General features: G+C 35.9%; 1 protein-coding gene and 1 long non-coding RNA gene across 7 annotated transcripts in view; one reads left to right on the top strand and one right to left on the bottom strand.

Moving 5' to 3' along the window:
• LOC308176794 overlaps positions 1–20756 on the top strand; it is a 33530-nt gene extending 12774 nt beyond the window's left edge. For 2 of the 3 annotated variants that reach the window (XR_013938623.1, XR_013938625.1), the window contains exons 2-4: positions 11805–11944; positions 12815–12902; positions 16329–19686. This is a non-coding gene — a long non-coding RNA (uncharacterized lncRNA). Of the gene's footprint in view, positions 1–11804; positions 11945–12814; positions 12903–16328; positions 19687–19748 lie in introns of those variants that run through there. The other variant, XR_013938624.1, reaches the window with a different exon arrangement.
• A 141-nt stretch (positions 20757–20897) lies between these two features.
• The window catches only part of PHKB (phosphorylase kinase regulatory subunit beta), a gene marked incomplete at its 5' end in the record, with an annotated part of 74965 nt that continues 70021 nt past the window's right edge, over positions 20898–25841 (bottom strand). For all 4 annotated transcript variants that reach the window (XM_080552926.1, XM_080552929.1, XM_080552928.1 and 1 more), the window contains 3 exons: positions 20898–21933; positions 24254–24394; positions 25645–25752. In XM_080552926.1, the coding sequence (XP_080409052.1) occupies positions 21796–21933; positions 24254–24394; positions 25645–25752 (387 nt within the window). In that variant the 3' untranslated portion in view covers positions 20898–21795. The remainder of the gene's footprint in view (positions 21934–24253; positions 24395–25644; positions 25753–25841) is intronic.

A 25841-nucleotide genomic window follows, 5' to 3' on the forward strand; every position in this document is an offset into this window, starting at 1 on the left:
GTACAAACAGATGTCTGTTGAGAGAGGAGTGTCCAGAAGGCAGATTTGCCTAAGAACAGGTGAGAAAGGAAAAGAACGAAAAGTGAATGTACTAAATGGATCCAGTAAAGTCCCAATCGAATGAGATGGCATAAGCTTTTTCTCACTCTTTCTTTTTTGAACACTTAATTGATCCCTCTGATTCACCTTTATGTGGAATTCTTTCCTGGAGGTACAAGGACAGTCTCCTTTCAAGGTTAATTCTGGACTTAGTGAGAAAGAGACAGGCCAGCTTGAGGCAGGAGTTGTAATTAGTCTCAGAAGGAAGGCATAAGTGCAACTGCAAGGAAAAGCGTTCCCAAGTCTACAATGTACTTAAAGCTCTGTATTACATGGAAGACTTTGGCCATATTGCAAATGTGGCACTTGTATTCATTTTCAGAGTAAGCAGGAATCTGTGCATGTGCTTATGTGGGGCAGTCATGCCAGCCCCCTTTTTCCTACCCTTTCCCCTCTCCTCTTTGGCAGCCTCGGGCTTTGTTGTACATTGCATCAAAATAATATAAGGCATTTTTTGTAAATAAATTATCTTAGTGTAAGCCCATTTACAGTGTGTAACAAATTGAGTCAGCAGTAATGGGTGCTGTAAATTACAGATCACAAAGGCGGGTTGCTTCTGAAAATGTGCTCTTTCTATGTTTAAAACTGTAATTTGACAGTTGCAGTTTAATATGCAACATAACAGGTGCTACAGTTTGGGTCATTTTCAATCTCTGCCATCACGCGTAGGCAGTGATGGAGGTTGAGACATGGTTAAGTGCTGCAGTATGCTAATTGTTTTGTCTTTTGTTTTAATCTACTCCATGTTGCTATTCTTAATCAAGCTGCACATTTCAGCTGTTCTTCCGTTATATTCTTAAGAAGCTTTTTAAATTAAATTTTAGGTCCATGAGAGTTCAAACCCACATGTTTATAGATTTGAATTATTACTGTCTTTTACAGTGGTTGTTTCAAACATTGATACTATCTCTGTCAGTCTTCAGGAATTTTCTCTCACCATACCAAGCTATTAAAAGTGTCTGATTAAAAGAGAATAGAGAATTGACTATGTAACAAAGATGTAGCGTGCTTTCTGCATGCAGTGCATCATTTAATTTGTGTCATTTTTCCCCAGTTGTCTTCCCCTGTACCCAATTTTTTGTCCCCCACTTTTGAGAACTAGCCCATTCCTCTGGTATCCGGTCTTCACTTGATTTTAGCAACTATACATAACAAATAGCATGGAGAGAATGAAAGTTTAATAATGGAAGGAGGTTCTGAAGTTTTTCTTCTGAAAGCTAAGAATCCCTTCACTGAATGTGTGGTAGTCTTCATTTATAGGGGTTGGTCTCTTTAGGTTCATTTGGTTCAGTGTGGCATGTTTTTTTCTCATTCACATATTTGCTCACAATATGTATACTTTCACTCATTTATTGTTATGCCCAATGACTAATGAAAAATACTCCTACTCTTATATTTTGTGCTAATACATATTTCAATCTCCATTATTACTTCCCCTGTAATGATGCAAAACCTGATGTGTTTCCTACCTCTGTTTCAGGTATCTTAATTTTCACAAACTTATTTGTCCACACAGAAGAATGGATAAATCAATGTGTAACCAAACAGTTAATTCAGGCTACTTAAATATTTGGATTGTTAACTGGTGTTGGTAAAACAGGTAGCCACTTTTGGCTCTGTGCTATGTCCTTGTCAGTGTCGAAAATAAAAAGTTCGTTTATACCCTTTATCTGCTTGTCACTGTGTATCTTCCATGCACCAAAACTTTTAAGTGCTCTTTTTTTTTTTAAAGCAAAAAATGCTTTTCAATTTATGTATGAAATATACTAGCATACATGTTCCCCATAGATTTTTCTGAAGACTTCTGTTGGATGCTCAGTTGCGCTTCCAGTGGAGATAACAAGCTTAACTAATGATATTTTCATAGTAAAACCAAAACATCAATTCTCAGTGGAATTCACTGAGAATATGCATAAAAATAACTTCCTATTTTTGTACAGTAAAATAACTGTTGTAGAAATGTCACAAAGCAAATTGGAGAAGAAGAAATAGGATATTAAAATAAAACTATAAAGGTAAATGTTATCTCACAACTCCATAGAACAGGGATGTTTAAATACACGTAGTACTTGCTTAAAGTACCTGTGTTAATGCACTAATGGCCTTAGAAACCGAAATCAAGGAAAAATATTGTAAGATAAGGGGAAAAAAAATAAAAATAGGATTGAGATAACCTCAGATTTGAGTACTTTCATGGAGAGTTGGGTTTAATTGTGTTGTCTTGGAAAATGAATTTCCTAGCTTCAAAGAGTTTTGTGTTAGAGGGCAAAGTAGGTTTGGAGTTTTGCTCTCGTGTTTGAAAGGCATAAAATCATTAAGCTCATCATATGGTTTTACCATCAATGTCATATTTTCTGTTCTGAAGTCTTAACAGTTTGCCATCAAGTTCCCAAAATTTGGGAACAGACTAAGATATAGCTTTCAGAAGTGGTGTGTGCCTTTGAAAATGATTCTGTTGTAACAGATATCCAAGAGCAACATTTAGACATGAGATGGAAGAGGAAGAGCTTACTGAGGGCAGACTTCAGTACTAAATGGACTCAAATTCCTTAAGTATCATGGATGAGGATCTACTATAGTGCATATGAGTACTTAATGGAATCTTCATAATACACTAGTCACCAAAATCACAGTGCAGCACTAGTGTAACGGTTTGACTCACATACTGGAAAGAAAGCAATGAAATAAATGTGTGTGTGTATATATATATATACACACATACATACATATATATATATATATACCTATATATATATACATATATAAAATCAGAATCCCTTTTAAATCCACCCTCTTCCCCCCACACCTCTTTTTCCCATTATCAGAGAATGACAAAACCCATGAATGAATAAATCTGTATAGGAGAAAATTGAAAACTTCAAGGATAACCAGAGTATTTTCGGATATAATATGTCAAATGTGACGTTGAGGATAGATTTGTTGTTCTGCAGAGTATATATTACTAAAACAGGAAGGGCTGCTGTTGCCTCAGTTTAAAGGGTAAATACTTCCAGGAGACGCCAGTTGATTTGGGAAGGGGGTCTGACTTTGCTGGCCATTAGCTACTCACTATGCGAGCAAAGACTGTGACTTTCTGTTTTGTTTGGACAGAGTCATTCTTTCTTATCTTGGAGCACAGTCTGAGCATTCCACCTTCTAATATACTAGGGAAGCGTATGCTGTTTTCTAAATTTTCTAGATGCCTAAACCGAGGCACAGAGAAGGCAAGCGGATAGAGCAAAGCTTTACAGAATTACCTGGAACGGTGGTAAACATCCTAACTTCATGTGCTGTTTGCCTGAAAACTAGTTTTGCATACCAAAAACCACTCACAAATCCATCAGTCAAGCCTGTTTTGTGTAAATGGTAGAGGCCACTCAACTACACACACAGATATGTACAGTTATATAGACAGATAAATAGATAGATGCCAGTAAATATCCATATTTATGGATCTTCACACAGAATGATTAACTGCAGCCTGGGGTGGAGGATGTCTATGATGTGGTTTTGCAATTTATGTGTTAGAATACTAACCTATTCAGCTGCTGGCATTTTCCTATTTCTGCGGGGTGGTTTCTAGAAATAATACACTGACTCAGCTCTCGTGGTTTTGATCAGAATTGGAATAAGAAAATGTTCAGGTCAAGCTATAAATTAATTAAACTTGATTGTTTAATTTGAAAGGCTTTTCTTTTGCTGCATCTTAAAAATTATATGAGAATTGGATGCCATTGATCAACAATGAATCTGAAACATGTTGGCTCTTTTTTAGTGTAATATATATGATTTCATTATGAAAAGAGGCCAAGTTTAACATCCATTTGTGGAGTATAATTTTTAGGCTAAAAATAGATAGTGCTTTGTGTGGAAACAATAATAAAATAACTAAAATGACTAACATAAAGCATTAAAACAGTTCTTGCCTGTTTAGGTGCTGAAAAAAAGAATGCTTGCTGTCAAGATAATTTTTGGAAGTAGTAGAAACCATTTTCACTGCTGGGTAACATTGCCTTGGAGAAGCACTGTCTGGGTCTACATGCAGCATGTTTTGTAAAGAAATGCATTTGCTGACTAGCTTTCCCTCTCCTCCTATAACTTTTTATGTTGTGGAATATGAACAATCATTTCTGGAAGAAGTAGTAAACAAGCAAATTTTTCAAAGCTTAAGCTTTGAATCCCCCCATTTGTCTAACTGATGTAGCCTGGATATTTACTAATACAGCATGCCATAATAGATAAATTATCCTTATGTGCTTCTAGGTATCCCCACCAATCTATAATCATAAACTTTATAGTGACAGCAAGCTAGTAACATAGTGTGTGGCAGGATTATACAGGGAAAGGTGTCTGGGTTACAGAAATAAATTCAGCTTTCCCAGCATAGCTTGATTTTGTTTGTCTTTGAATCATTTAACTTCAATAGTTCATGTCTTGAGTTGTTGACACTCTCCACATTAATATCTTACTTGGTTTTTAAACTTTGACATGCAAACTTCTAAAGAATATGTATGTATATCCCTCTTCCTCTGGTTATGTGGTATAGACACTAGAAAACTAGCAGTAAACTGTAAGGAAAGCCTTGAAAATTTAGTAATTATTGTTGGAATAATTTTTGCAGCATATTATATAGATTCATCCTCTTTCTATGGCCTTTAAAAAAGAAATGGAGAGGTGTATATTCTTCTGGTTAAACTGCATGGACAGGAAAAGAGAATACAGTTGTGCTAGTGAAGATGTGTCATTTTCCCTTGGGAAATAGTCCTTTCCCTTTCCTGTAGCCCTCCTGCCTTTTCTCTTCTTGTTGATACTTGTTGACTCGTATTAACCATGAATGTAGTGAAAGTCATTTAGAGGAGAACCTCAACAGTTCTTGTTCTCTAAAAACAAATTGTTTGAACCTTTTTGTCGTTACAGAATTAAGATTTCACATTTCCTCATTTCTCTCCCAATTATTATATTGAATGTGTCAGCTCTTCTAACTCCATTTTTGTGGTTTCCTTTGAAGTGTGTGTTAGGGGGCTTGGTTTTGTTCATTTCTGGAAAGCTGTTCTGATTTCAGGTAGATTGATTGTCATTCTTAGTAGGAATGTTTGGTGCTGTTGGATTTTGGGGAGGAGCTTTTATGGAACAGGCTACTGTGCCCTGTAGTATGTCCAAAGATCAGCTTTGTAAGTACCAAGAGAAAGTAATTGCACCTGGAGTTTTGAGAAAAAGAGACAAAAGTCTTTAGAACTGTAGCTGGTATGTTTAGCTACCCTCCTTGGCTAAGACCCCAGAGGAGAAGTAAACTAGAAGCAGGACCTATTTGCGCTTCTCAGCTGCTCTCTCTTCCTCCACTTTCCAGCGTGGGTTGCGTGCTCTGGAGATCTGTATGTGCAAGGAGATGGAGGTTGGGGTGGGCAGCAGGTGAACTGTACCACCTGTAGTTAGTCCACTTGCTGGCTTAGTCCAACAATTAAAAAAGCTTGTTTTGCATCAATATGTAGTTACTTTTCTGTGATACATGAATCTAACATATCTTGTAAACCTAATTTGTCTCTTAATTTAGTATCAGGTAGTCAGTTTATACCTATGCATGCTGTGCTAATCACTTAAAACTTGGTTCTACCAGTCAGTATACCAGGTGCTCTCTAGGGTAGTGTATGTTGCCCACCAAAGCACCAAGAAGTTTGATTTCTACTATTTCCAAACTAGATAAATATGTCATGCTTTATTCGTGTAGGGTTCAGGGCCCTAGTTACGGATTAGTATGCCCTGAAAAATGTAAACATAATTCTTATCCCTAAAAGCTTGGAATTTGAGGTATAAGACAAGCAAGCAAAAACAAAACAGACAGACCTGACATTGTTAAAGAAGCAACGGGATTATATTCATTAACTTGCTACCAGCCTAATTGTTGTCAGCCTGTGAAAGAGTGATAATAGAAGCTAAGGGGCAGATTAACAGACTGATCTCTGCAGAAACATTCTGAATGTGCAGCCTTATGATGTGACGCTCACAGTAAATGCCTGAGAGCTAAGAGAGTGTTTTATGGAATTCTCACAAAGTGTCTCAGGGTAGGACATGAAGGAGGGGTGATTAATTTGGGTCCCTATCCAGTAGCTGAGAAATGTCAGAAAAATCTGAATCCACTAGTATAAGTATTCATTTCACGTAGTACGAAGGAAATTTATTTTTTAAGATTCACATTATATTACATCTTTTATTTGAAGAGTTTATTAACATCTTGGGTCTGGCTGGTTACTGAATATAGGCTTGGAATTTCTGAATTACAAATTTTGTCATGAAAGAATTATTAACAGCCCTGTCACGAAGCATCTTAGGAGCTCAACAGCTCTTCTCAGAGCAATTAATAAATAATATTGAATCCATAAGATAAAATTGTTTGCATTTTGAAACAAAATTTAGAATACATTAGTACAGAAATCTCTCCTGGCAAAACTTGCAGCATTTATTAATCTCTGTGAAAATAGTCTGTGTTGGAAGGAAAATCCAAACCTTCCTTCCTTACATTTAGTCATGTTTCCCCACATCTTTAAGATGAAAGTTGAATTATATAGCTTGTTTCCTTATCAGAAAAAGAAGGCATTAGGTTTGCTTATGCAATGATACAGAAAGCATAATGAGATGTTAAAAATGAGATTTCCTACTACACATCAAAGCAAATAAAAGCTAACAAAGCTTGTAATAAAGTTTATCTCTGTTACCCGAGAGTGCACCTCCTCTATCACATTTTCATTCTGCCTGCTGTCTTTAAGTTACCTGATTGCGGCCATTCTTGTGTTTTCTGATAATTTGTCTCACTGTATTTCACTGGATTTCCAATGAGTCATGTAGGCAGAAGAATTAGGAAGTTTTCTTCCTTATTCTAGAGGCAGCACATAAGGTCTTCCTTTTTTGTGTGTTTTGGTTGGTTAGTTTGTTAGTTTGGTTTGCTTTTCCCAGCCATTATTTCCTGTTTAATAAAATGTTCTAGCTTTATTCAGAATTTGCCTTGGAGTATCGTGTTTTGGGATCATCAGAAGCAAGCAAAGATGCAACTTTTATAGCTGTCCTAAAAGCAAACTTACATGCTCTGTTTGTTTGTTTTCCCCAGAAAAATGGCTAGTTTCATCATAAATTTATTTTGTGGTTGCAAAATAATTAGGCACTTGGAAGACATTTTTCCTGTGGATATTACCAATCTTTTCTCCTTGTAGATTTTCTTACCTAAAACAGAAGGGGAAAACCAGATTTTTTTTCTTCTTTTACATAAGCTTCGCTTTAGCAATGTGGCAACTGTAGGTGGGCTTTCAACCCAAGAATTTCAAGATTTCTAACACGTCTTTTGTCATCAGGATTTTTGTGAGAGAGGGGGATTTAAAATAATACTTATTTCAAAATTTCAGTTGCTTTGTGCTGACCTAGGTTGCATCCACGGAAGCTGTGGGGGTAATGCCAGGCAGTTGCGGAGTTGTTCATTTTTTCTCTTCTAAACCTTAGGTCTGTCCGTACAGAGTTTCCCAGGCCATTTCCCAACCTGGAGGCATGGGTATTTGAGATTTTCTGTAAAAGATACAGTAAATCTTTTAAAGTAATTTTGTGTTTCTCAACTCCTGTAGAATGTCCTTTAACAACCTCCACGGTTAAGCCAACAGCCTCAAACAGATAATTTTATAACCCTTTTAACAGCTGGATGGCACAAGGTACAGAGTGTACTGGCTTGTGTATGGTCACAGAATTCAGTAGCAACCCCAAGAAAGGAATTTGAGTAACGCTTGGGGAATTGTTCCCCATTATTCACACAGATGCTGATGGAAATTGGTATAACATAGAACAGCATCAAGCAGTTCAACTGAGTGTATTTGAAAATCCTGTACAGAGTATTCTCACTTGCTGACAGTGTGGCAGTGCACGTTTTTAATAAAACTAGTTTAGTAATGTAGTAAAGCTCACATATTGATCATAACTTCATGCCAGTTTTTTGGTTTTTAGTGTTTGTTTTTTGTTTTTTTTTTTAAATGGCAATATGTAAGACATTGTCGTTAGCAGTCAGGAGTGGCCTTCTACATTAAAGGGCTGTTCTTTCAGCAAAACTTTTATGAAGGCCTCAGTCCCACTAATACAGGCATGGTTTTATTCATGAGTAGTCTTAATTAAATCTAGCTTCGTCTCTTGCATCCGTCAGCCTATCCCAAGATACTCTTTGCAATGCAAATGCACAAAATGAAGGTGCAGTAGTTAGTGTAAAAATGGTATCAGTGAGGAAGTGGAGTCCATGACTGTATGGGATTTTTTGTCTGTAATGCCATGTTGTAAAGATTTGGTGGGGAAAAAATGCATTTGAATATAGATACAGTTTTTAGAGTGGACTAGACAAAGGCTTGTGCCAACCCAGGTAAAAATTAGTTGGGCCATCTAACAGGGTTGCCACTAATCTGAGAGTGAGACATTTAGATTTTGTCTATGCCTGTCCCTGTAAGAAGCCAAATGTTTTGATGTTTGACCTAAGTATTTGCATGAAAAAATGATACGTTTGAAATTTGAAAGCTGGTGTTTGAAAATATTTAAAAATCAGATAAAGTGCACGCAGGAATGCAGATCAGGTGACTGTTGGTCTCTTTTTGAGTGAATTCAATCTAAATGGTTTGAGGCTTCCTTTCAGTCTCTTGACATTGCCACCAACCACGCAGTGGTTGTATAGCTGTCAGTTCAGGCATAGCTGATTTTATTTCAAAGCAAAGAGAACAATAAAAAACTTAAAATAATTTGAAAGGAAGAACTACCGCTATCTGTAGAATAGTGGAGTTAGATAACTAATTCTTTAATTGCCCTTGTCTTCCATCTCATCTCTCATGTGCCATACTAACGTGTTGCATCCTTGCATAAATGGAACTGTAAAATATTTTTGAAGACATAATTTCTATTATTGAGGCTTTGTACAGAACTGGATTCCAGTATAGCAGGTCATTTAGATACAAACTAAACAACAGTGTGTAATGATAGAGTAAAAGAGACAACTGACATCCCACATACAAATATTTACCTATGCTATCCTCATTTTCAGGCAGATTACATTAAATTTATAAACTGCTGTTGTCTTTTCAGGCTTATTCATTCTATATGCAAATTGCACAGTAGTTAGGGTAGTGATGGTGCACTTCGGATGTGTCAATTGACCACATAGCACTTAATTTCCAGCTGTCTCTTAACCCTTATTATTTATATTCAGTAATGTACAAGGTATTTTTCATGACAAGTAAAGTGTTCTGAAATAAAAGCATTTAAAGCAAATGAGAGGGTCAACTCCAATACAGGACTTGAAATTGTAATCAGATATTTTTTTTAGCTGCAATGGGATGATTGACAAAAAGGCTTGAAGATACAAAATGAGTTCTTACAAGTATACTTTTAATCTGATCAAAGGTAAGGAATATTCCAGTACTGGGGACCAGATAGTGATAAGAAAGAAAAAATGTCTCCATAAGCAGTAAATTCATTTTGCCACTTGACGCTTGACCCGAAGCTCATGTGAAGTCACGGAATTGATATAAAGGCTGACAGGACTGGATCTGAAAACCTGCTCTGTGAAGAAAGCTTAATTTTACAAGAGTGCATGAGCTTTCTCTCTTGGTCTTGCCCAACACCATCAAAAGACAGGAAGGTCAAAATGACAGTCTGAATAAGAACAGGGGTTCAGAAACCAGTTTCAAAGACAAATGAAATCCAAATGTGAGAAACATTCCGTAGCCAATAACATAGGCTCAGGCGAGGATCTCAGCGAAGCAGCATTTTTATTCACAATTGCAATGGCGGGCGTCCCACAAGCAGGAGCGTGCCTACCAGCCACACAGTACGGTTTATATACTTTATTTCTCGACGGCTGGGACCCTCCCCTGTTTCCCTATTGACTGGGAAATCCAGGTTCACAACCTATCCGATGCTTCACAGACAATACATGGCCTTCAGTTGCCGGCCTGTTATCTTTCAAATTTCTTTTGACTTTTTTACTCTTTGAAGTGGTAATGTTTCTTCACTTATCTGACCTGACACGGTGATTTTTGCCTAATTGCTCTAAGGAGTCTGGTTGTCTGCATTTTACAAGGTCCTCCGCTAAGCTTTCTTACCACTGCAAGCATATTTCAATACTACATTCCTTCCCTTTAAACAATGTAACTCTACGCAAAAACAACATTTTTGTTCCCACACAAATACTATTACATGTTTTCATGTTCTGATACCTCTTGCTATCATTTTTTTAATGTAAGTACAATTTTCTCAAAAAAAAAAAAGTCTTGAGCAGATCTCACAATAATGTATTTGAATGTTCAAAAAACTCTGAACAAGCTGTGTCGTTCTATGCTATGTAATATTATAATTATTCCAGTAATGTTTGTTTATGTGTGCCATGGAAAATCTAAGTAGAAAATACATTAGGAGGGACTCTTGCTAGTTAAACAGATGTCTGCCTACTCATTGACGAGTCATAGTAACCTACTGGAGCTGCTTCTGGGGGTTGTGGAGCAGAAGTCTCTTGCATGTTTGATGTAAGACATCCGCACTTTGAAGACAGAGATTATTTATTTATTACAGCTGGAAATGTGACTTCTTTTTCTAGGTGGTAAGGGTGTAGCTGTCAGTTGTTTCTTGTGGGGAGAAGAAAAAATCCTACCCATACTTGAGGTTCTTTCCAGCTGAGATCAAAAAATCAGACTGCCAAATCAGACTTGTTTTGCTCTCATGTTGAAGCTTTCTTGTGAATACAGTAACTTATCCTTTCCAGCATCATGTCAGTGATTTGTGTACACGCTTTTGGGGGGTGGTTTTGGATGTTACTGTCATGGGTGGAGTAAAATCAGACATGAAAACAACGCCATTTAATGGTAGCATCTCCACGGACCACATATACAATAAAAGCTTACGAGTATCTTCTGATTCTGTCATAAATCTTTGGGCCTACAACCCAGAGGAGGTGTCAGTGGGACCCATCACTGATGTTAAATTCCTCTGGGGAGGGAGGTAAAGCATGGCACAGACCCTAAGTAGATTTGTACAACTGAGCATCTCCACCTTGCAGGTTCCTGTAGTTAGTGCAACCACTGTTTGCAACATGCTGTGGTAGGCCTGGCTGCTGTAGTACACATTACAGCTGAGGGATGGAAGGCTGCATCTAAAAGATTAATTGAAACAAAACTGCTAACCATATGGAGAGGGAAAAAAACACACACACACAAATATAACCAAAAAAAAAAAAAGGCAAGCTTTTTCAGAAGTGTTTTGTTACACCAAGCTGTGTCAGATTTGGGTTTAAGAGCTGACATAAACCATATCTTGCACATAAATTGCTTATTATGGAATAGACATGCTATCCTTCAGTACTTCTATCTGATATTGTTCTTCTGAACAAATAATTTTGTGAGAATTTGAAGAAATGATCATCTCTTGTTGGATGTTTAGCAATGGTCATTAGAGGCCGAAAAGCTTGTTGACAAAGCTCTTCAGCTATCTGCTAAGTGTGATCAATTCATGCTTTGTTGATAATAGCTGTTATAGCATGGCATATTTATCTTCTGAACTGACCCGGACAATTGATAACTTTTGAATAAAATATGCAATAGCTTGAAATTAGAATGGAATATTTACTTGATTACTTTAGCAGTCTTCAGGGATTTTTTAGGATTTTTCTGTATCAGCTCTAAATGTTGTTTGTTTTTCTCCTTCAGTCTTTAGGGATGCTCGAAGAGAAATCATTCGTAAATATCACCGAGAGTATCCTAGTCTGATGCTTACTAGAAGAGCTGTAAAAGAGTGTTTTGGCTTTGGAAGAATATGTGCAATGGTTGGACTGAAGACTTACATCATGGTAAGTAAAATACCATAAAAGTAGTCCTAAATAATACCCCTGTTTCTCCATTTAATAGCTGTTAATGTTTGTTTTGCATTAGTGTTTGGAGGCCAAACAGCATTATAAATAGCAGTAAAAAATGCTTTTGTAAATGTGTAGAAAATGACTGTAATTATCCACAATATCTCACGATCTCCCAAAGAGAATGCCAGGAATAGGGGACTTGTGGAAGGTAGAATGTGAAAATAATGGGTGACGGATGGAGAATTAATATGAATGTAGTTTTTAAATACCAAATGCAATTTGTTGCAAGACATGCTGTATTTGTTAAAGAGGATATCACTTTTTCCAGGCGGCTTTCTGCTTTCAGGAAAAGCATTCGCACTTTTAAATGCAGTATGATAGGAAATGTGAAAGCACTTGACATAGAAGAGAAGAATCTGGTGACCCAGGCAAAGCAAAGTAGCTACGAGGTTTAAAACATAACACATGCACCCACAAATCTATTTAATTCTGTAAACTATACTGTTTTCATTTGATGTGATGGAAATGATTTCATGTTTAGTGATCTTCGAGCTTCTTATGTGGGGTCAGAAGAATCGTATGAATGACACAAAAAGTTATTCTGTAAGTGTTGCCCAATTTGCTTAAGTTTTGTGTGGTTTGTATGTGTATTTTTTGTGTGCTCACTTTGTGCTTGCTGCCTTGATATTATATGGACTACAATCTATGCCACTTTATGGCAGATTACATGGTAACTCCATAGTGTGTATTCTGGTCCGTAAAATAGAATTATAGTTATATACTTACACTTGATCCTAATTAAACTTAATGGTGGTAACTGTGGTGGGTATTGAACTTCTTGGTGATTAATCCAAAGTTTTACAGACCTGGTATCCTGAATTGTGGAACCACAGGAAGAAAGCAACAAAAAACATGGAACAGTAAAAAAATTCTTCTTTCATGCCTGAAACAGGTAAAATTAGAAATTTTGAAAAGTACTTTTGTGTATTGTATACTAGATGTGATCAAACAGTTTGAGCATTCTAAAAATTCAGTATAGATACCTGAGAAGCAAGGGAGATTACAGCCTTCTAAATAAATGATTTTTTTCTAACTTGTAATGCAATGACACCACTTAATTTAAACACCTGAGTATTTGAAGTGGGAATTCTGTGTGTTGTGTTGAGCTGATTTTGTTTGTGAGTAAACATTTACATGTGAAACGTTTTTTAATACATCTGCGCTTCTGTATGATATCAAAAAAATTCTTCAGCTAACAGCATTAGTAGTCATTGATTATTGTACATGCTATAGATATTTATGAGTTTATACTTATTTGTACCAAGATACTTATGCTCTCTCTTTGTGTTTACTCATTCCTCACTTAATGAGAAACAAAGTCAGAAAACTTCAGCAAAAATGTAAAAATGTTCTCATCTAGGAATGACTGTGTTAAATCTAGGTAAAGATAGATTTTGCATTCCCATGTTAACCATTTTACAGAGCCAAACTTCTACCTGAGTATAGTTTTAAAATATTTTGAATGGTTCTAGGTATTAGCATTTGCTTTGTGAGATAAAGATGCTGTTGCTTAGATCTTGTTCGCCTCTAAACTTATTTTTTCCCCTCTACACTGTAAAAAAAAAAAAAAAAAGTTTCATATTTTAAGAATATCTGACTATTTAAAAATCAGTTAATAAGGTAAGTTGAAATTCTTATCCAAATCCTAGGGAATTTGGCTAAGCAGCAGTAACACCACATTGTAAATTGTATACAACTTATGTTAATAGATGCTCGTTTGATTTAAATAGTGTGCTATTCAATTGCTCTAGAACACTTCCTTCTAGTAGTCAGTCTTGACCATCATTATGGTAGCTGCTTCTGTTTTCCTGTATCATGAAAAAATAAATGAATTGATGTAAAATACCTGTAAACTCTGAAAATACTCAACTGAAATTTTGCTGCAAAGCAAACTTGCTTACAGGAGAACATGGAAAAATACCAAAGTTGGTTCCTTGAAAATACTGTCTGTTCCTCTGTCACTTGAGTTGACTCCTATACAAGCCATAAAAGTTGAATGATTCAAATGAATGGCATTGGGCTCATGTGACATGTGAAACTCCTGGAAAGTGACATTGGAAGTATTCCTAGAAATATTCTGATTGTTCACATGCAGGAGGCACATGGAATTCAAAATGGATTTCAATACTAGTTAAGTAGAAGATTCTTTGGATCATTTAGTACTTCCCTTCCCTTCCAAGAAAGTAATCAAAAATGCAAAAATAACATATTTACTACTAATTTTGATTTCTGTTAGCCCTGTTTCTGATCATTTATTTCATTTATTACTGATGAAGAAATGGCTAGTGCATGTATTCTAAAGTAACTGTGGAGTGCAGGGACAAGCAGAAATATCAGTCGTACTGTCAGTGCTGGGGGAATGAGTACTGTCAGCCAAAGCAGATCTGGAGTAGAACAATAGGCAAACAAATGAACATCAGAAAATTAAAAATAAATAAAAATAAATATGAAATTACATAGTTTAGGCTACTTAGAGACATGTATCTCTAATTGCATATCAATACTCTGTGATCTACTGATTTTTATTTTAAAAAAAGGCACCATAGAAGCAATTAAGATGGGTACTTCTCTTGGGAATAGTCTTAGGTACTTCAGTACTTTCACGTGTCAACTATATCTCTAATTTAAACTTTCTGCTGAGTATTTGACATTTTACAAGGAGAGCTGAGCTAAGATACAAGCTTCAACAGCTATTTGTTTTGTGTTTTTAACACTTCATAAACAAACAATGTGTAATTCATCTTCTTGAATGACCATGTGATGCTGAGATCAAGAATTTATGGACCTAGACTCAAACGTTTATTGTAAAGCATTCACAGGTAGAACTGTAGATTTGTCTCATTCTCTTGAAACCTGTTGATTTTTAGAAGAGTTTTATAGCAGCTCTAGTTCCATTGGTTTTGTGATAAGACAGTTGAAATGAAAATCACTAGTATTAGTAAATCCCCTATTTTGTCTGTCTCTGGAACACACAGAGACAGTTGTTCTGTGATTCACTCTTTGCCAGGAAACCTTCTGTCTGTCTGCCCAGTCTGCATCTTCATTACTGATGTTTAGGATAGCTTTCATTAGATTGGTTAAGTTTAATGTTATTCTTGGATATAGCTCTGGGAATCTGAATAAATCTCACAGAACTTGTACCCTGCTGTAATTGATTTCAGCAGGAGTTTTAGTACTGATAGCGAAAGGAACAGGAACAAGCCTGATTTTTTTATATTTTTTATTTTTTATGTATATAAAAATTAGTAAGCTTAAAAAAAAGAACAAAGGACTCTGTAGATAAAAGGCCATTTGGTCTCAGAAGCACACTGGTCATTTGTCATAATAATATTATGATAAGACAGATCTGTGTTATCTTCTAGGCCCTAACATTAGGAGACTTTTATGTTATGTTTGAGATACTGCTACCAATTTAGGACTTTGTTGGCCGAAGACCTCCTGTGTAGTTATGCTGTTGCTCCCCTAATCGGTGGTGGGAGCACAAATGATCACGGTGTGAAACTGCTCATTGATATTTTTACCATCATATCTTCTAGGTGTGCTCTGAAATAGTAAGGAGGCCAGGAAGCAATTTTTAAAGTAGATTTTCCTTTGCCTGCTGCTTGCAGGGATTACAGCAGTCACACTCACCGACACCACAACATGCCTTTCTTGTGTTCCTTTCCCCAGTTCACTCTGTCTGTCTGTTTTCTCCTGTGTTACACTCAGATAAATTCTTTGAGAAAGAGGATGGCATTTTGTATAGTGCAAACACAAGGAGAATGAGTGCTATTTTAAGCCCTCTAAAGATACATGATAACCATAAAAAAGAGTGAGTAGCAGTGTGATAATTATACTTTTTCATGAAAATTCCCAGGTAAAAAGAATAAAATAAATACTCTTGAAGAACACAGGCAGGTGGAATTACAGAACTAAGAGCTTGTTGAATTTTCCAATGTTGATGTTCCGATATTCAGGCAATAAAACTAAAATACAGGGTAAAAATCACCAAAAGTAAGACTAAAATGCATCAATTAATCAATCATTTCACTTATTTTTAAACCCTTGAAGTTCCTAGCACTTGAGAATAAAACAACTTAATAGTGAACGACATTTGTTCACAAACAAAATAATTTTGGATTTCGTTAGCTAGGTGCCAACAATCTGGAGGCATTACTTGAAGACCTTATGAACCTTAATACTATTCCTTTTTTTGTGTGTCATTTAAAGACAGTTTTGTTTCTTCTTACATGCATATTATTAAGTCCTAGCCAGCAACATTAGATACCTTCCAAGTATATGTGAATCTGCTAATATTTTTTCTATTTTCTTACCGTAGGTTATGGAGTAGAAGCATGTAAACACTGTAAGTAGAGCGAATGTTCTAAAATTTTCTCTAAGCATGTTGCTTACGTTTCCTTTATAAACTTTGCAGCATGATTTATCGTCAGGAAATAGAAGCTCAGCTGTGTAACATACCTTACTAAATACATACTGTCTACCACTGGATCAGAGAAAATTGTTGGGTTTGTTTGCCTATGAGTTAGATTAGTCATCTCCTATGAGAATCTGAAGTGCAGCCTAATGACTCATACACAAGCAAAATCGGTAATTTCAGATTCTACAGGCATGGCTAACTGACAACCCTGTTGCAGATATCACTTCGTAATATACTAGCCTTCCATAAGCAAAGCAGGAACTTCAGCTTCTTGCATCGAGCTTAGGCAATGAAGTCAAAATACAGTTCTGTATTTCTCCTATTCCTGTTCATATTGGAATTACAGTGGGCATTTTAGTTTCTGGAACATAAGCCATGGGGGGACACACATGCATTGTCTGAGTTTAATCACTCTTCTGTGATGTAGAAAGAGAGGTTTGGTATGTTGTGTTTTTTTGTTGTTGTTGTTTTGTTTTGTTTCTTTTAACCAACAATTGTTTTCTGTAAGTTATATATTTACTACCTCCATGGAGTGATATACAAGTGGATATCTTCCTATATCCACATGCACCTGAGTGATTTCTTGCAATCTGAGCAGATTTTCTGGTGTTATGCATAGAGTCTCCAAGCCTCCTTTCATTTGAATGCTTAACTAATGCAAAAGTTGAGTAAGAAATGATTGCAACGTATTTTATTCATTTTTCATGTATGTCATGTCACGTTTCCCCCCCCTGTGCTTGGCCTCAACTTCTGTGCTAAAAATTTTAGCTAGTGGCACTATGAAAGGACTGTTAAGGTTCATGCCACTTACTTATACAGATCAGGTTCAGGTTAGCTCAGACTTTGCTGTTTGGTACTATCAGGAAACATTTATTCTACACAGCACCTCTTTCACCTTCAAGTTTTGTTGTGTTATGAATAAGAGATTTAAGTGCAACTTATTTTCAGATCAGGTCAAAAATTATCCCATGTGTTGATCCCATGGCTGATGACAGGGTAAGCTGGTTTTTTTTCCTCTCCCCCTTCCCTTGTGTGAAATGCGCGCTTTTACAAAATGTTTTTGTAAGCAACTCTTGCAAACCTTTCAGGAGGATGTTTCGGGTTCAGGTAAGACTCACTACAAGTAGATTTTTTATCTTCATTATACCTGCTGTTTCTACATTTGTTTTTCTTCCAAGTGTTGCTAATACCCAAAATGAAAAACTTGCCCAGGTGGAAAAAATACCTGTCTGACATTTTTAGTTCCTAATATTACAGTGCTACATAATGGAATACAACTTCCTTATTCTAGTCCCACAAAACCAACCAAACAAAAAAGCCCACTAAGCCAAGAGAAAATACCTTTTCTGTCTAATTCAGACCCCAGCTGTGCTTCACTCCTGCCTTCTCCCCATATTCAAGCACACAGCCCATGACTTCTCCTACATTTCAATAAGAAAGGAGTAGAAGTAGGAAAGAATGGTGTATGTAATCCAGCACGTTTCCTCTGAACTCTCAGCAGTGTTTCACAATATTTATTTTCTGTGTTTATGGCAAAGCATAGACTGTCTTTTTTTTTGGCTTATAATTTTTCTTTTCTCATGCTTCAAGACTTAATTTGTTCGGGTGTAGTTCAAAAGATTGTCACACTTTTGGAGAAAGTGTGATGTGTTTGGCAGGGATTTTTTGGATCATAATTATCTAAAAATCCAGTCAAGTCATTTTCTTGTTCGATTTTGGGATGAGATAGATTTACAGGCTTCAGTGGAGTTAATTGCACCTCTGTATTTTCTTAATTTATATTTTAGGCATCTGACTGCTCCACCACTCCCACTTTCATTATTTTTTTTTCCTCTTACAAACTTGAGACCCAGTTGTAATCATTGCTGGTCAGGCTTTGCAGGGTTTTGAATCAGGACTTGAACTCTGAGTTTTTTTGCTATCAGAGAAGAAAAAGTAAGGATGGCAGAAAGACATCAGAATGGTGATCTAGAATAAAAGTTGATGTATTGGTACTTCAAATTAACCTTTTTTTTCCCCGATAAAGATCAAGACTTGTTCTCTGCTCTCATGTAGCTGAAAAGCATTTTTACGGAATGATTAGGAATTTTAAGTCTCAAAAATACTTTTGGTCAAGTAGGTAAACTTTTGAAAACTGTAGGAGGTGTGTAAATATTATTTTATGACAGTGATCATGAATCCTGATGATTCCTTGAGGAGTTTTCATGTCATGAAATCCATGTGTAATGCTCAAGAAAATATTTTAAATAGCAGTGAAAACAGAAGTATTTAAGATCTAAATAACAAGAGTGGAATGGTAGCTATCTAATGGTATTATCATATGGATACGAAGCTTGGTGTTATCAAATACGCTGCATGCTGACAGATCTTGATTAAGAAAAATCCCCCAGCTGCCATTGTTTTTATAGCATCACATTCAGAACTGTTCCTACAACAGCCTGTTCAAATCAAGGATCTCTTGCTACATTTTCTGCTGTGGTGGATTAGAAAGTAATGAAGAGAATTTCTCAGAGATTGATTTTATTAATAGTCTGGTTGTCTGTTTCTTTTAAATATAAAGGAGAAGTTCTGTGCCATTTGCACAAACTGATAGCAGGCAAAACAAGATGGAAAATTCATACAGAAGAAAGCAACAAGCTAACAGCAAAAAATGTCAAGAGAATAGATTTTGAATTGCATCAACTTCTTACCGTCTGAATTCTCTCGATGAATGGAGCAGGTTGAAACGTCTGATATACTGTGAACATGACACCTACTAAGCGTCACAGTAATCCAATGTGAAGATGATGGTTTGGGCAAAATTCAAAGTGAGTTTGGGAGTGGGGAATGGGGTGTTATGTTTATTACATCAGGAGTTGCCACTGCAAGGTGGTATTTCCACTACTGCTAATAGCAGAGGAAAATGTGGTTTGCTTAGGTGAACGTATTAAAAAAAAAAACAAAACAAAAAACCAGCACAACTTAAGTGCTGTATTAAAAAAAAAAAAAAGGAAAAAAGTGGATGGTTTAAGTGGGAGACTAGAACAGGTAGGAATGTGAGAGAGTACATAGGCATGTGTATCGTCTGCCTGTCATTTGCTAAGAGTCACCTCTCTCAAAGAGTATTACAAACAATCCACAGTGCTAGTTAAGCAGCCAGGCTTTGGGGAGTTTGCAGAAATCCACTTTTCGTTCTTTCATCCGTATAAAATATTTTAACACAACATGGACATATGTTGTGTTAAATAGTTTAACGCAACATAGACATTACAAAAGGGGAGGGAAGGGAACAAAAAGTAGGTTGCTAAACAACTTGTTTCCTATTTGTTCTCATAAATGAAGGAAAAAGCTTCTCAAACAGCACTACACTTGGTCTAAGGGTCAATAAGCTGCGGTGGGAAGAATACGCCAGGCCTGCTAAGGAAACCGCCTTTATCTTGTTAGGTAAGCTGCATCATTCTCCATTTTCTTTGATTATGTACTATTAAGAAATATGCCTTTTACATTATGGTCACCTAAAGAAAAATAGAAATGAAGATAATGAAGAGCATCTTCATAATAAAGAGCTGTGGCTGATTTCCACCTGACATGACTGTAGTCCTTTAGGTGACTCTGTGTTATGTTCTGTATTTGTATTGCAAGAGATGTATCAATTTTAGAGTATTTTTAAAAACACTAGGAAGACACATGCTTACTACCTATGTAATCACTGCTCCATAGCTAGTTGTAGCTTTGCAAGCAATATAAAAATTAACAAACCCCAGCAGGTAGATCTGCTGTACTTGGTAATTCTTAAGGCAGTACCAAACTTAAAAAAAAAAAAAAAGAGAGGATAAGTTGAATTGTTGTTTAAACTAGTAGCTTCATTTTTTTTGCAATGCTACCAACTGATTCTGCTGTTTAATTGTTACCTTCTTGCTGCAGTTAGAGCAATTCTACAGTCCCTTAGACAATATTAAATGTACTAACACTCAATGTATCCAGAAATCAGTAACTGTGTTAGCCTTTATTCCCAAGAACCACCCTCCACTGAATGTTAAATGCAAGGATGAGTGGTAGGACCACTATCCTGACTATCAACCCAAAATTAGCTTTTCTGACCTTTCTAATTCTCTGCATCCCTTGGCAAGATATTTCTAAATGGCTTACTGTCCTCCTTCAAAAACAAATTCTGCTACCATTTTGTTTTAAGAAGGATTGATTCTGTGATTGCTAGGGAAGTTCTGCAAATCAGGGAAGTACTAACCACTGCCTTTCTCAGTACTCCTCTCGTACCAAGCTTCACTCCATCACTTCTGACATTAGTTTTGCCCTATGACTTGAATTTACTTGCCTTTAATATCAAAATGGCAACAATTTATTGACAGTTGAGTTGTAGCTGGTCTGTAAATTCCATTATCAAAATGTTTTTGGACCAGTTCTAAAGCTTTAGAAGTGGGTTCACCCAGTAGCGCATTAAAAGGCTGCCACTAAACTCAATGAGTCTGTGTATAACTCTAAAAGTATTTTTATTGAAAGTTTTTTTTAAAGCATTTGATTTTTATTACTTTTAACAAAATAAAGCATTTAGCATACAGTGTTTTCACACATTTGGGAGACAAATTTATCTTGAATTCTTTCATGCGTTAATAGCTCATTTAATACACAGCTTTTTCTTCATTGATACTAATTTTAAATACAGTTTGCTTTCCTTTTTTTTAATAAAAACTATTTATGTTGTTATCATGTGTTTCCCTTTATACAGATACTTAAACTGGGAAACTACAGTGATATTTATTGCTAGAGCTTAAAAAAAGCCATTCTCTTGCAATGAAACCTGTATATCAAGTGGTAAATTAAAACCCAAACAACTAAATGCCTGCTGTTAATTGAACTGATTTTTTTTCCAAGAATAACAACTTCTTAATTATTTTACTTGCTTCTATTTTGTGTGCACAATCAAAAATAAAATAAGATCTAGGTTTCATATTTCCACAGTTTGGTGTGCATTAGTTAACTATAGTATTTTCTGAATTTAATTTAGAATTTACAATAAACTTGTTTGTAATTATAAATAAATAAGAGGTATAAGGACAGAATCTTACACTGTATTTCTCTAAGATACCAGTTATGGTAAATGCATAAATTTAATATCAAAGGTACAATACCATTCTACTTAATTAAGATATCACAGGACTAACTTCATGTGCTTTCGGTATCATGCTGCATAGTTGAGACAGGAAAATTAAGGTGCACTTCGTGTCTTTAATGGCACTTTTTTTTAGCAAAGGATGGTACATGTATTTGTATTACTAGCCAGGGTTACTCTTCAAAACAGTATTTTAATATGTGCATGCAAAATACATAGAACCCTAAATAAAGCAGCAACTCCTATGCTGTATTTGAAGCTTTAGCTAACAGTACAAGGATCATCATTGCTTGATTTCACTTCCCCTTCTAGCAATAAGGTGATCACAGCCTTACTCAAGTAGCTGCATGTTCCCTTTTTTCCGACTGGGTAAGTGTTGTAGAATGCAGTCATGTCATCCTGCAGGAGAGAGAGAAGATGTTTCGGTTAAGTGTTGATTATGAAAGGCAGACAAACTCAACTGAACAGGAGAAACATTGTGGATATGTTAGAAATGCAAATGTATTTTTCAAACTGTAAAGCTATAGTATAATTCTGCTCAATTTTCAGATATTTTCTACATGTACTCTCTGAACATGTGGAAAACGTTAATAAAACATATTGTATTTATATCCTTTCTGAATTTTCCAGTGCTACCTTCTCCATATTTTTCAATTGTAATAGGTGACAGAGAACAATTGCTATCTTAAAACACGCAGATAAATGACTACTGTGTGGTAACTTACTGTGCTACCACAATATGATTGTGATCCAGGTCCGTGCGTGCACATGCAGAAATACTGACTGAAGATTTATTAAAAATAAAAATGGAAGAAGTAAACCACAGGTAGCATATGAGCTCATTTTGTTAATCAAATAAGATCAGCAAATAGGTTTTCTTCACTGAACACCTGTTTTGCTCAGTTAATGATGTTAAAACAGCTGCTTTTTCTCCAATTATATATTGGCTGTTATAATAGAGGTTCAACTCTTCAGTTCAGGAAATAGATTACTTTCCAATTGTATTATTAAATCAAAGGTAGAGATTGCATGATGAAACTATGAGACTTCTGTAGTTTTAGGGTGTGTTGGAAGTTACTGGAGTAATCACTTAATACTAATTACATGTTCTAAGGGGAAAAAATCAAAATATATGCAAATGAGTTGAATGGAAGAACACCTTTCAGACAAATTATGAGTTATTTTAGCAGTATTTGTTAGGAAAACCTGAGACAGAATATCATCAGATAGGCTACAGTTAACTTCCACTGGGCATACACTTGGGAATAAAGGACACTAAGGTTCCAGAAAATTTTCATGTATGTTGTTGTTGGAAATTCCAACTCTTTAAACATACTAATCACAACTCTAAATTGGGATTTCTCTTTAACAGACGAAAGGCATCATTCTAACCAGATCTGGGTTTAGTAAAAAAAGAAAATCCATCACTTAAATTGAAGCTAAGCCAGTACAAATCATTTTTTGCACGGGATTTTTCTTTCAGTTTACAGCCGTAGGGATTTCCAGCCTGTCACTGTAATTGGTAGCATATAACAAGATAGCGTGCAGAGCTGGCACTTAATAGCCATTTGTGTGGATGATATGTCTGGTTTTGCTATGGCTGCAACCACAGAATCATTACCCTTCCAAAATGATGAGGCCAAAAGAAACATAATTTAAAGAAAATTATGTTCTTTTAAAAACAAAGGTATTGTGCAAGGTGACATGTTGCTAAGGCTAACTGTGGATTTCTTTCAAGTCTCATTACACAAAAGTAGTTACAAGAAAGTGAACCTTAAAACTTCTGAAAAAATACTTGAGGACCACATTCTTCCTCATCTCTAAATAGCTAAACTCAACAACAGGCAGTGCTTTTGCATATAAGTGTTATGAACCAATAGGTTTTTCAGGGCTAGTACAGATCTCTCTGAATATATTGTGCACAGTACAGTGCCAGACTGAGCGAGTAAGATCATCCTCAGTAGCAGAGGGACTTGTCCTACTGCTTGACTCATTTCTTTCTTCACCCAGTCAAGTGAACCTGGCTTTATTACAGAATTACCGAGCTTTGAGGCACCAAAACTTGTAGGGAGACTGCTTAGAGGCCTTTAAAGCATAAAACCTGAAATCCTACTGAAGTAAATCTTAAAAACTACTTGATCAAGTTTCGTTTATTTGGTTTTTAAGCCTTAAAGATTAAAAGCTTGCTAGGTTGTGAATGCAACCATAGTGGAAAAATCAGTAGCTACGAGCAGTTTTGCCTTTAAAATTCTTACATTAATATTGTCAATGAGTTCTTTGGTTCATAAGTTTTTCTTAGTATCTTAGTAACTAAGATCCTAAATTCATACTTGCTGAGCATTAGGTTTTGCTTCCTTACAAATTTCTGGTATTCTAAACTAGAAAACTATTCTAGTTCTGTGCTGCAATTACCTCTTTACCCTTTTAATGAACATCCTAAGCATTTCAGCTTTATCCGTTTCAGAGGTGGCTAACACTGTGAGTGTCCTTACTCTATTGCTTTGAATTCACAATTCAACAAATAAACTAAGTGCTTCTTTTACCTCTGCTTATAGGCTTTTGGCAGACTTATGCAGCATTTGGGTATATTCATTTGTATTTGTGTTCTACTCTGAACTCCTTAGCAATTTGCTTTTTATCTTTTCACTGCACAATATTAACAATATAGTAAACTTCAACAAGAACAGTAAATGCTGTAAGACAGCAGTATTTTACTCACTTGTTTCTCAGCTCCCTTTGACCTGCTGTGATCGTTCTGAAAGTCACGAAATGCTTCTTGCACCACTTTGTCCAAGTCGACTTTGTCCTGGAACTCTAACTCTGGATTTCTCTCCAAAATAACAGATATGACCATCAACAACTAGAAGGCAGAAGAAGACGACGGTAGGACTTTAATTTGTTAAAATTCAGGTTACATAAAAAGCATTGTAAATAATTGCATATGCTTGTTCCAAGCAGGAAGCAATTTAATAGTGGCATAGGTAATAGTGTGCGGATAAAAGAACTGTGACTTTTATGAAAGAGTCACTAAAAAAAGCTGACCTTCATGAAAAGTTACAATTTCTGGTGACTACCTAGTTAAGGACACTGCAGAAAAGACTGACATTAACATTTCACTTTGGGAGTCAGGAAGTTATTTTCCAGTTTATTCAGTTAAGTGAGAGGCTGCACAAACAGTGGTGCTCAGACAATGAAGAGAGTGAAAAGCAGCAAACAGTGAACCTCAGCTGTTGATGTTTTGATGTATACACATGGGATAATTGCACTATGGCAAAGTTCGTAAACAACAAAGCCAAGAGACAAAAAATGTTGGTTCAAGAAAATTTACATTTCTTATGTCTGAAAGATTTAAAATAGGAAGACAAATATGATGAGTGACCTATAGAAGTAGGCAGTAGAATCTATATTGGTCATCTTTGTTTTTGATAACTGTTTTCTTTTAGCAAAAATTGGGGATGTTCCAGCAAGCAGCATGACCATTAGCTGTTAGCCAGAATTGAGATGGATTTGAATTAATTTTAGTGCGGGGAAAAAAACTCGCAGGCATCAGGGACGCATACTTGGGAACTAACAATGAACACTGCTGACAGCACAGATGTCAGTTACCAAAGGTACATATGCTCTTGATCTGTTCTAAAAGTATCCATTATTAGCTGCACTGGTGGGGGAAGGAGTTTATAGAAGTCTCTTTTTTTAAAACCCTAGGAAACTGAAAGTTAGTTGAGTCAGTAACACAAAGCAACTTACTAGAAAGCCTCAGCAAAATGGGAAAGAAGAAGCTATTGGAGGGCAAACTGATGTTTTAGAGCAAATTTTTCCTGAGACTTGGAAAATCACTAAGAAAAGGCACAGGCTTAGGACTGAATTAGTCTTCATAAGTGTATTGGCACGCTGATTAGTATTTACTTATTTGCTAAAGAAGGAAAACATCGAAAACTTAGTATATTCTGAGCATGCTAACAGTAACCAGTTTAATCACACAAAATGCATGGAGAAAGCACTAAAGCAAGTGTTTGTATTTAAAATTATATTTCTACAAATTTTATTTATTTATTTATTTTAAGCAGTAACATGCACACTATGAAATTTCTTCCATTGTAGGCCACATACCTCTACAATAATTTGCCTGTATTCTGGCTGGTCAATATTTTGCAGCATATCTTCAACTAGGAGGGAAAAATTCATTTCGTACATCGTCATATCCGATAAAGTTGGTTGCTGAAAAACGAATAATACTTTTACAGTGAAAAGATCGTTTGCATTAAGTCACTCCCCACCCCAATACAGCCTGTGTGCTTGCTGAATAA

This window comes from Anser brachyrhynchus, assembly GCF_964034855.1.
Source record: "Anser brachyrhynchus genome assembly, chromosome: 12".
In the NCBI taxonomy this organism is placed as follows: domain Eukaryota; kingdom Metazoa; phylum Chordata; class Aves; order Anseriformes; family Anatidae; genus Anser; species Anser brachyrhynchus.